Below are 11646 nucleotides of genomic sequence, written 5' to 3' on the forward strand. Positions count from 1 at the left end.
TGAGGAACTTTTGAATCCAAGTCGAACATCCAAAGGGACGAGCAGACCGAAGCACTTCATCTGATGTCCAGCTGGAAAGGCTTGAACTTCCCCCCAATAGACCCACATCTAGGACACCTCGCTATCCTACCACGCGCCTGCTCGCCAACAAGCACATCCACGCACTCCTGACAGATGCCGCAGATGCACTCGGTACAAGCATAGCTTGCCTTGAGCAGCGACAGCTTGTGACATCCGGCGCAGTAAATCTGCACCTGGTGCTGATAGGTTGGGGACGAGTCCGAGAGGCCCTGAGAGGCGATGTGGAAATTCTGGCCCGACTGGGCCGACTCGATCGACGACTCCACGGAGGGAAACGGATGCAGGTCCGCGTGGTCCGGCGGCGGAGGGGTCAACGAGTTCTGCAGCGGCGACGCTTGATACAGCTGGAACTGAGACGCGACGCCGGGCGGAAGAGAGGATCGGCTGAACATGTGCGGTGAAGCCGGGACCTGAATTGGACGTTAGTGGATGGACTTGCGAGGTTTGACGTGTCTGCACATATCCGTACCGGCGTGAGATCCCGACTGTCCGCTTCCGTGGCCGATGCTGCAGCGTCGATCAGATCTTCCCACCGAGATCCTAGCTTCGCTGCGGCCAGCGATGGCTCCGCAGACTGTGCCTTCCTGTCATAACTCATCCTCCGCTTGTGCTCTTTCGACTTTGTCCGCTCGTGCTTTGGCTTCAGCGCGTTCTGTGTGACAGACGGTTTGCGTGGGCGGTTTGGTTTGACTGCGCGCATGCCGGGGGGAAGCGTTGAGGAACGACCGGGCGGTGACCGCGCCAGCGCTGAAGGGTGCAGTTCTCGGCCTAAGTATGCATTCGGAACGGGGTAGGCATCGTCGAAGAATGTTTGCTGGTCGAACTCGGTCGGCGCGAAGTGGGCTCGCAGCCGGTTGGGCTTGGAGTCGTTCTCGGACAGGAGATCCTGGGTAACTCCAACGTCAGTAATGACCGCCTGGAAAGGGACCAGCGCCGACTTACCTGCTCAGGATCCCACGAGAAGTCCGCACGGTGACTGTGCAACTGTGCCAGCGCTGCTGCCGCGTTCGCGGCTGGTATCAGCGACCCGCGCCGAAACTCGTCTGACGACCTGGTAGAATCGAAGTTCTCGCCGAAAATGGGGTCTATGTTGCTGGCAGGGTCTGAGGGTGTCAGTCTATATGGCGACCAAAGCGAGATCCAGCACGAACCCGACGGTCCTGCGGATGTGCGTGGCGGTTGTGGTGGAGGCGGCGGCGGTCGTTCGGACGGCGGGGTGTTCACCATCATAAGGAAGCTCTCCTCTGTCGCCGGAAGCTTCGATATGTAGTGTTCAGGGTGCGCTCTGCGGATATGCTCCTGCATTGAGCGATACCGCTTCTCCTGCCCAGCGGAAAAAATCGCCTGTTACCTCACAGCTCATTGTGTCGGGTATGACGACGACGCGCATGGGGACAACAGCTAGAAGCAGGAGCAAGAGCGAGAAGACTCACGCCAACGCAACGTTTGCGACAGCTGGATCCATCGTGGTTCTTCAGCGGACACACAACCTCGTTGTGGGCGTCCGTGACGGAGAAGGAGCTGGTGAGCGACGAGCGTGGTGGCATTCCAAGCTGCATGTACCCCAACAAGGGCCCGCGAAAGCTATAGAAGACGAATTGGGGTGCGACGAGCACGAGGGAGCCTTCAATGGCTGACCGAGGAGCTCTAAGCAGCTGTGAAAAGCTGACAGCAATGGTGTGCAGCACAGGGGCAGCTGGGGAGCTGTTGGTGGTGGTGGCCGTTTCGAGTGTGCTTCGCCGGAGGTGTGTGTGGATGCCCCGCTGGTGAGGGGTCAAAAATTGCTTTCCGAAGCCAGGCAACTTTGGACAGCTGTTTGCTGTTTGCGGTTTAGTGAGGGCAAGCTGAATGGGCAAGCCGCAAGGCCGACGAATGTGGCAGCATCTGGCAGACAAGGCAGGATCAGCGCTGACTGGTTGCGAGTCGTCGTCAGCTCATCTTGACGTGTTGTGGTTGGTCGCGGCGGTCGAAAACAACAGGAATGCGGAAGGAAAAGCAGGAGCATTTGAAACACCGGACTCGGCCCTTGGAGGAGTCGTTCAGTGGCTCGCTGCTCACTGTGCTGGCCGGCTCTGCAGTGTTGAGCAGGTAACGTTATGCGGGATTCCGAGTCTTGCGCCCAGTTGGAGTGAGAGCCACGTGACAGCCACGTGACAGCCAGCGAAGTCTGCAAATTCAAAGCTGCTCGAATGACACCGCCCACGTGATTACGCGAGCCGGAAGTTGCCGGACCCCGCTGAGAGGTCGCGTGGCGGGGACAGACGGGAGTCTCAACTTCACAACCTGTCGGACACAACCTCAGCTCGCAGCTTCTGCCCCTACCGTATCATTATCACGCATGTTATACTACTGTAATCAACACAACCCGTCTGTGCTGGCGGAGGGCCGCCTGTTGCTATGGCTTCACAGAAATGTACGGCGTTGAACATATCGGATGACTCGCGCTGCGGAGAAAGCGCGACATCCATGAACGGCCTCTTCTGTAGCTTCCATTCCAAGCAATGTCAAGGCTCGAGATGACTCTCAGTCGACCGACGTTGGGCACACTGACGGCATTGCAGGCTTGTACAAGGGCTACAAGCGGCGCAATGCCAAACTTGATGCCCTCGTGAAGTCTCCTCCCGCTTACCTTGCTCAAAGCTCGGTTCCTCTTGTCAATCAGACATTCCACGATGTGGAGTCGCTGCATGTCCTGAAACAGCTGTATGAGCATCTTTCAGAAAGGTATAGGTTGTTGAGTCGTGTAATACTTGCCCGGAAGCTGCATCATGAACATTTTTTCTCCACGACGTTCGATTATGGCCATGCGCAATACCTGGCGAAGCTCCAAAGGGAAAAGCTGACCGCTTTGCGTGCTCTGGAGCGGCTCGAACGTCGAACGGCCGAGGTCTTGTATCAGCAGGAGAAGTGGTTTGGCTGGGTGCGACAGCGTCAGAACGAAGAGGAGGATGAACGCGCTGCCCAAGCTGCACAAGTCAAGAAAGAAGCTGCGATGTTCAAGCGCTATCGAAAGGAGTTGGAGCGACGCACAAAGGAGTTGAAAAGGAAGGAAGATCTCAAACGGCAAGAGGAGTATCTCAATAAGGCATACGCCGAGCGCATGTCCCAAGAGGACGAGGACGAAGAGTGGGATCCAGTTGATGATGCAATCGAGGACGAACGTGGCACCTACATCGACCTCATCAAGTTCTTCCTAATGCTGAAAGACAGCTCGGAAGAAGACGGAACTGGAGAGGAGAATGGGAAAAGCGGTGAGGCTACCGGAGCCGGTAGTTCGAGCGCCACGGAAGTCTCAGATGGATCGAAGACTGCAAAAAAGAAAGCGAAAAAGGCCAAGTTAAGCCAAGGGTCTACAGAAACTCCAACAATGGAGCCAAACCAGCTGGGAGAGAGTAATATCACGATGGAGACGAAGTCAGAGATCGAGAAGCGCTTGAGAGAAGGTGTTGAATACGAGAAAGGCGTCGGTCTCCTAGTTCGCGGCACAATCGAAAATCCTATAGAACTGGCGCACAGGACAGCGCCTATACCAGAGGAGGAGATCAAAACGCTTCTCGCCGACATCGCGGAAATCAAGCACTTACTTTTCTGCCGTCTGCTGCTGTCCCACGCTAGCGTTCTCCCAGCCGCTCTTCGCGCAGACAGTGTGGAAGACTTCTTGAACGACAAGGAAGTCGCCGCTGCAGATTTGAGAGACCTCTGTCTTAAGATGGAGAAACCCGGTCTTCAGGAAGTGCGCGATGCTTGTGCAGATCTGATTCGAGGCGAAGAAGAGGACGAGACAGATCAGAATGATGGGCAAGTGGACAACGAGGACGAGGTTGAAGAGGCAACGAAAGCACGCAAAGAGATGAGGCCTAGGTTTAAACGCCGCCGCGATGCTGTTCCTGAGGTTTGGCACACGAAGCGGGAGAAAGAAATGTTGAAACGCCGAGCGCAAAGCCGCAAGATGCTCGGTGACGCGGGTGCAACTATGATTGATTTTGGTACAACCAACGACGAAGGCGAGACCCAAACCAGAAAGATGCGTGTCAAGGTTTGTGGAAGGTATGTTTACAACTACCCTAGTGAAAAGTCTCTGACTCGCGGCGGTAAGATGGACACAACTCCATTCATGGTGGTGAGACACTAAACTCTGGACCAGGTTGGCTTCATTTCTCGATCATAGCAAAGGATAGTAGCTTTTACGACGCTATCCAGCTTTGTCGAAACTGGGACGAGTTCTTCGAGCTGAACGTGCTTGCCATTTGGCAGTACTTCCCAGCAGCGAAATGGCTGGTGGGCGATCGATTGAGATCACAGCTTCTGCACCTGGTAGGATCCTCCGTTCTTTCGTATCCAAGTGTGTGCAAAGAGAGCTTTGCTGCATTCATGTTTACGTTCTCATATATCGCCCGATAGCCGATCAACTTTCTTTTGTATCAAGCTGTCCGTGGCTTTTTGTTGAACATGAGCCAGGCTGTCGTTCGTTTGGCCAGGAGACGCATGTAGTCACAAAGGTGAACTAAAGCTGATAACTGTTTCTAGGGATTCATCCCCTACTTCCAGTTTGATCATGCAGCCAAAACATCCGTATGGCACCAGACGGGATCCCGGGGCCAAGGACGACGATCTCACGCAATGGTCGAGGCACGGAACTTCATGTGCGGACACATCAAGAGAAACGATGCCGCCAGTCGTCGATTTATTCAATACCTCTCAATGGAAACCAGTTGCGTGGTCTGCCTGGTTCGTGATGCGGTTACTGGGAAAACCGTAGTATCCCCTCCTGAAGAACAATTGTGGCTGCTCCGCGAGAAGTCCGGACTCGGAAGAGCGTCCAAGAACGAGTGGAATACCATCAGCCAGGTCGGGCCTAAATTTTTCGAAGAAATGGAGCGGTACCGCAGGTGGCACTTTGACTTTAACGAGTATTACGACGTCTACGTATGGGACGCTGTGCCTGGCCAGAAATTCTACAGCTTACATAACACGATCCAAGGGGTAAGCATTATTTCCTGCACGTTTCGTGGACCATCTAACAGTGCCAGCTGCTCATCAAAGCTCATCGGTTTCATTCAGTCCGAGAGTTCTACGAGGTTGAGGCTCCTATCCTTAGAACTCTTGTGAGAGACAAAGACACTCAGCGGGCTCGAGATGCCAAACCAGGCGAGCGGACCATATACGACTCTCTCAATTCCGCGGACACTCACTTCAAGTCTTGGAATGAGAAGGGCGAGGTCATTGTCGACACTGAGGAAGACAGAGTGGCAAGAGGAACATTCTATAACGAGGCTGACGCAGCAGAAGACAGGGTGCTATTTCCAGAGGAGCTCAGTGGCAGTACCAACGAGCTTTTCAAGGAAAACATGGCCTCCATGAATGTCTTTGAGAAACGTGGCCCTGACTTCAATCGCTTCGCCGCAGACCTGGACACTGACGAGGAACTTGAGAGTGATGATGGCGAGCACAGCGAAGGGTCGTTATGTCCCTCATGCCGATGGTCTGGTGATGATCACGACCATAACCATCACGGCGAAAACAGCGATGAGTGGGAGTCTGAGAGCGCAGAGTCAGATGCGGATGATGGGTTTTTCTCTGGACCACTGGCCGAGTATTTTGCTCAATCCGCGGCTGCGGCAGAACGCGGAAGCCAGGCGATTGACGTAACAAAATATTCCAAGGCGCCTCCAGAACTCGATCCGGCGAACATGGACCGGGAATTCATGTCTTTCATTGATCGGGAAAAGTCCAAAGGTAATCACAACTCCATTCTATCGAGAGACATGTCTGGAAGCATAGTACAGAAGAGCCCTGGAGCACACACGCGCGTCTCACCCGAACAGAATTAGGGGGCACGTTCGGAAGTCCTCTGTTTGGCCGCCGTCCCCGATATGTTGTACGACTTTTTCAATCAACACACTAAGCTAACAGTGGAGCAGTTTTCAAAGAAGGCTGGCACAAGGCAGACTTGGAGCCTGGCACCCAGCTCAAGTACTCTACTGCTTTGAGAATGGTCAAGAGAGTGGCCACATACAACCTACTCCGAGGGCGAGCTCGCATAGATCCATTCTTCAAGTTTTTGAAGCAAAGCGGGGGCGTCACGGAGCACCGCCGCGTTGTTCCCGACATGCTCAGTGCTTTTGCCGCTATGAGCCTCTTCTTCACACCTGAGTTCCTCACAGGCGATTCAGGCACAGGATTCAAGGATTCCTTGCTAGTCAAACAAGCCGAACGAGCGAAACAACTGCCCGATCGACGGCGGTATGACAGTAACAGGTACATGCCGAACGAGTTCTGGAAAGACTGGGATACCGTTCCCAAGAAGCATCAACCGTATCCATTCGACTGGGACGTTGCCATTCGGCCCCATCATAGCGCATCGTGAGTCTTACTTCTTGCGTCTCCAAGGCGTGACGGCGGTCCACTAAGCACTTCCATCAGTGTACAGATCTGGCGTCATCACCATGTCATACGAAGAACAGGTGCCGGGCAAAGCAATTGCAGCCAAGGAGCCGGGCCGTGACCTAGACCTCTACGTCGACTTCCGTGAGATGACCGAAACTGTCACTATGCCACCGGAGCTTCAAGACCCGGCTAAGGTCACGCGGGAAGGTGTGCTGAACACCGCTCGCGGGTTCGCGCGTGCTAATCCAAACGCCCGCTTCGCGGTCCTTCGAATCTGGTCCGCGCCGCATTTCTACCCGCTCATGATCGGATACGAGAGACGCTGGACCGTCTCCTTTGCTGACGCAGTTGGAAGACATTGGGAGTGGAAGTTTATCCCCAAGGACATGCTGTGCTCAGAGTGGAGCATCCACCACCAGGCTCGGCTGCGTATCCGGCCTTACCAGGCGAGCTTTGGTAAGAAAGTGATTGTTAAACGAGACATTTACTTCGTTATGGGTGAGGACGAGGCGGACCTGCTGAAGCTCTCCGCGGCTGTCATGTATGCGGTTCAGACTGAGCCGTGGAGGCTGGAGATTGATCTTTGGAGGAGCTTCGTCAATGTAGATCTGGCGTTCTTGGATGAACTGCACCACGCTTGGTTGGATTAGGCTGCAATCTGTTGGGTGGCACCTCAGATCTCTGGGTGGATGGGTATGAGTTTTATGAGCAGACCATCAGGGCAAGCAGATTGAGTCGAGGAGCGTGGAAGTATCATGTACCAAAGCTTCAGACTCTCTCTACTCTTTCTCGAGCACTGTATCTATGTCCGAAGACACAATCGGGAGCGAATTGTGCTGGCCGTCAAGCCAGCAACAAACATTCTGGCTGGGGCAGGCGGAAACGACAAGCAACTTTTGGCCAAGGATCAGCAGCGGCACGAAGTGAATTGCGGGCCATTCCCCGGTGCTCGGGCCCAGGTCTCGCCACGGCTTGCCGCGCCTAGTCGCTTCCGACTTCCCCGGCTCGAGTCTGCTTGCTCGCATTTCGTGCCATGCAGCTGATTGACCGGCCACCTGGGCACACAAGCGTACTGTACCTGCCTGGCTGGCTGACCGACTCGTGTCTCCTGCCATCATGGTCGCAATTAACATCTCCTCATCTGCCCTTTCCCCTTATTCTCCAGCCTCAATGCTGTACAGCTTCAAAAGACATTCATCCCCGAATAAACGGTGATCCGCCAAGTTATGCCGCTGACGGTCAAGTCTCTCAACGGCGACACTACCTTTCTCCTCACCTTCTCGCCCCCTAGTGCGCCGGCTACGTCGCCGGCACTCTTCCCGGGCTCCTTCACCATCCTCATAGATCCATGGCTCACCGGCGCGTCGAGCATCCTCCACCCAAAGTTCCAAGAAGCGAAGCACAGGAAGCAGCCGTGTGTCGCATCCCTTGCTGAGCTCCCGGAACCAGACCTCGTCATCATATCGCAAAACAAGCCAGACCACTGCCATGAAGAGACATTGCGACAGCTGCCGGCAAACTACGCGTCGACCATCCTAGCCGCGCCAGCCGCAGCGAAGAAGATCAGAGGATGGAATCACTTCGACCCGGAAGCCGTAATCGCGCTGCAGAAGTTCGACGAGAAGCGGGAGTCACGCGTGTTCCGACTCTCAGTGCCATCCCCATCTGCGAGCGGCTCACCGGGCGAGGTCACCATCGCGCTCCTACCTCCGCCGAAGCATGACATTACTCGCGTGCACAACGCCATCGGCATAACCTACCGCCCGCCGTTCACAGTTCTCTCCGCGTCCACAGGCAAATACATTGACTTGCCCGCCACGCCACCTGCTTCTCCGCTCTCTCCTATCAGCATCAAAAGCGCAACGCCGAAGACTCTTGCTGCGTCGCCCTGCAACGACCGCGAGAGGACGCTGAGTGTGATCTATTCCCCTCACGGAATGCCATACAGCATCATCAAGCCATACGCCTCCAGTCACCTCGTCGAGGAGGCCGCACTGCCCCTCACGTGCCTGTTCCACTCTTTCGACCGCGTACACAATCCGTGGTTCCTCGGCGGAACCGTCGCGAACGGGATGCCTGGAGGCCTGGAGATTGCGCGGAACCTGCTCGCTAGGGTCTGGGTGGGCGCACATGATGAGGAGAAGGAACTACACGGTGTAGCGACCAGCAGGATTAAAACGCAGAATTTTGGAATCAATGAAATTAACGAGTTACTGCGCGAGCCGGGGCAGGGAGCTGGGCCTAAAGTCTGGTCGAATGCCTTTGCTGTCAGTCTGGAAGCTGGTGAGGAGATCAGAATTGGCGTGAGGGAGGATATCAGATTGATATGATGCTATGTAGTACCTTTGGATATATAGATGGCGCATACCCTATTAGGCGTTTCAGAGGAGTTGTGAAAGCCATGTAGTCGCCTGGCACGACTGGAGAGGAGGTCTATCACATGATTATGGAGACATTTCATGGCGTCCAGTCCTTGTCAACATAGCTGTTCAATACTTGTTTACGGCCGTGATACAACATGGGTTGAGGTTGTCTTGTGGAAGTAAAATCAGGGTCAAAAATTTGTTTTGAACAACTAAACAACAGTCGCGCACAATCAGCGTTCGGATATAACTTTACAAATGATAAGGTCTTCCACCGATTGCTCAATTCCTTACGCTTCGGGGACTGATATCGTATGTGGGGAGGATCGTCTGCTGCTTGAGGCTTGCATGCTTTCTTCGGAAATCTCCGGACTGAAGCGCCGCAACAGCAAGCTCCCCCCATACGACCACGGCATCACCAATTGAACCTCTCCACTCCTCGCAATGGCGTTCCAACCGATGCTGTGGCATGTACGTGTCTCTGAGCCTCTACGGAGCATGTTGTTTCATTTGCTAACGACCGCCAGCGTGCCGCATTCTCTCCGATAGCAGTAGCCCTCACAGCAGGCGCAATCCTCTATCCCAAACGACCCGCGTACGCCGAAGAAGCCGACATAGCGGATGTCGTAAGATTCTCACCCAGAGCTTGTGCAAAGTTCCTATACAGGTCCAAATCCGAGTCACTGACGCCCGCCAGCTCTCGCGCAAGCCCATCTACGACGACACCCCACCGAACCTAACCCTCCCCTCCTCCCCCGACGGGTCCGGCACTCTCCCCTCCTCGCCGACGACAAAACACAATCCCTCCTCCCCGTCTCCAACCGACCGCCTCGCCACCCAGATCCGCCGTACGCGCCTAGCACTCCAACGACAAGCAGTGCGCGCCGAGGACGCAACCAACGCATTCATGACGCGCACGCTGCAGCTCGAGCACTCATTCACCAGCACCATTGCCTCTCTCGCGCCGCCGAAAGAATCCAACGAGAAGGTCGTCCCAGGGCTGTTGTACGTCCTTGTGGCATCCATGGCCGGCTCGATCGCGACGAGGAACAGGAATATCTTCCTCAGGGCTGCTGTGCCAGTGGCTGTGGGTATCGGAACCGCGTACACTGTCTTGCCGCTTACGACGAGAAACGTAGGGGATCTAGTCTGGCAGTATGAGAAGAGGTTTCCCGTGGTCGCGGAGAATCACATCAGGGTCAAGGAGAGGGTGGGCAGGTTTGTGGAGACGGGGATTGCGCATAGTCAGATGAGTGCGGCGATGCTGCAGGACAAAGTTGGGGGTGTGAGAGCGGCGGTCGAAGAGTGGGTTAAAAAGGGGCGATAGAGGGTGATAGGGAGGGCCAAACAGAAGGTTGGGCTTCTGCGTCGTGCCAATGCCGTGTATAGTTCAGGGTTGTCCTCGCAGCCTTGGAAAGTGTGCAGTAGATAGTGTATGTTCATTTGTATCCGTCAAGGAGCATGACCTTTTTTTGTGTGCTGCATCGGAGGCGAGAACAAGCATCGATTCTAGGCTTTACACAGCTGCTAACTATGTCTACGTAGAAACTGGATTTAGGGTCTATGTCCGCCCGTAAAGGCCAAGCGGTATGATGCTTTCTAGGCGCACGCTTATAGCCCTTTGTGCAGAACCGGTTTCCAAGGTCTATAGTCTTGCACCTGATCCACCGCCAATCCGAGCAACGGCTCTTCGGACCTCCTCGTTGACCAAGGCCGTTGATCAAGGCCGTTGATCAAGACAGGTATCCTGCGGCAGCTCAACCGAAGCCTTCGAGGTTGCCGGCGAGGTATCGTTCCGCGCAGCGTGGAGTTTGAGGACAGCGTCTATGAAGCATAGTCAGCGACAGGGAGGGCTATATATTGATAAAACAAAAGGGAAAGAGAAAATTGAGGCGTGTTGCCAGTGCTACAGAACACACTTGACTTCATTCAATGCAAAGATGCTGCTGCTGAAGGCTCCTAAATCGCAAGGAACTATGGAGTGAATGATCCTCGAGTCTGCTTGACAATTACCATGCCACTACGCGTCATCTGTGCTCCTAGACAGGTGCGAAATGCCACAAGCATCATCTCTGTTTCTCACAGAAACTTGTACATGAATAAATCTGGGTGAGGGAATTGCAATCAGAGCATCGCAACACAGCGATGTTGCAACACAATTGGAAGTGAAGGGTAAGGCGAGGAGCATTGAAGTGCAAGGGTTTAATCAGATACAAACTAGGTGTGGATTGGTGCTGCAGATGTTGCATGAGCTGCTCCACATTGCTCTCATGCGGTTTCTGATGAGTGTAGCCAATTGCAACAGCTTACCTAGCTGCAACCACACGCATCTTCGCACCTGCTGATTTAATATGGGTGCTGCTCATTACCGTCTCGCCATCTTGTTTCCAATCTCTAGACTCTCACCAATGACAAAAGGAGCTCCAACATGACCCACTCTGCTCGAGTATTATCAATAGCCAAGCACGGCCGCGAAGCGCGAGGTAGGATGGTGTGCAGGAAGGCAATCTTCCGATCCAAGAGATCATCGGATGGACAAGCCGGCCGTGATACTAATGTAGGAGGTCGCCGACGGCATGTTGTTGCTGACATGCCGGCGGCAACAACAAGCACCTGGGAGGGTAGTCGGTCATGAGACTCGGCGACAGCTAGTACTGCTATTCATAGCAGAATCCCAAGATACCCTTAAATCAGGCTGTTGTCTGAGTGATGTCAGTCGGGAGGTCTTCATGGGGAAGCCCTTGGGAGCTCTGAGAACCTTGGAACACTGGCCCTCCGCGAAACTGAAGTAATGAGGCTATTCGTCAGAATCCGA

The 11646-nt window shown here is 54.5% G+C and overlaps 4 protein-coding genes across 4 annotated transcripts; 3 read left to right on the plus strand and 1 right to left on the minus strand.

The window, feature by feature from the left end:
- Positions 1 to 56: 56 nt before the first annotated feature.
- On the minus strand, positions 57 to 1444 carry W97_06185 (uncharacterized protein; the record flags this gene model as incomplete). Its single annotated transcript, XM_007784195.1, has 5 exons — positions 57 to 491; positions 551 to 967; positions 1024 to 1166; positions 1233 to 1404; positions 1433 to 1444. The coding sequence occupies 5 exons, from the start codon at positions 1442 to 1444 to the stop codon at positions 57 to 59; spliced, it is 1179 nt and encodes a 392-aa protein (XP_007782385.1).
- Positions 1445 to 2547: 1103 nt separating this feature from the next.
- W97_06186 (uncharacterized protein) lies at positions 2548 to 7118 on the plus strand (the record flags this gene model as incomplete). The annotated part of the gene is made up of 7 exons (XM_007784196.1): positions 2548 to 2584; positions 2643 to 4172; positions 4226 to 4395; positions 4609 to 5064; positions 5106 to 5817; positions 6003 to 6444; positions 6512 to 7118. 7 exons carry the CDS (start codon positions 2548 to 2550, stop codon positions 7116 to 7118), a joined length of 3954 nt encoding a protein of 1317 aa, XP_007782386.1.
- Positions 7119 to 7694: 576 nt separating this feature from the next.
- On the plus strand, positions 7695 to 8798 carry W97_06187 (uncharacterized protein; the record flags this gene model as incomplete). The annotated part of the gene is made up of 1 exon (XM_007784197.1): positions 7695 to 8798. The coding sequence occupies one exon, from the start codon at positions 7695 to 7697 to the stop codon at positions 8796 to 8798; it is 1104 nt and encodes a 367-aa protein (XP_007782387.1).
- A 477-nt stretch (positions 8799 to 9275) lies between these two features.
- On the plus strand, positions 9276 to 10158 carry W97_06188 (uncharacterized protein; the record flags this gene model as incomplete). The annotated part of the gene is made up of 3 exons (XM_007784198.1): positions 9276 to 9302; positions 9359 to 9457; positions 9529 to 10158. 3 exons carry the CDS (start codon positions 9276 to 9278, stop codon positions 10156 to 10158), a joined length of 756 nt encoding a protein of 251 aa, XP_007782388.1.
- Positions 10159 to 11646: the final 1488 nt, after the last annotated feature.

This window comes from Coniosporium apollinis (assembly GCF_000281105.1).
Source record: "Coniosporium apollinis CBS 100218 chromosome Unknown supercont1.31, whole genome shotgun sequence".
Classification (NCBI taxonomy): Eukaryota; Fungi; Ascomycota; class Dothideomycetes; genus Coniosporium; species Coniosporium apollinis.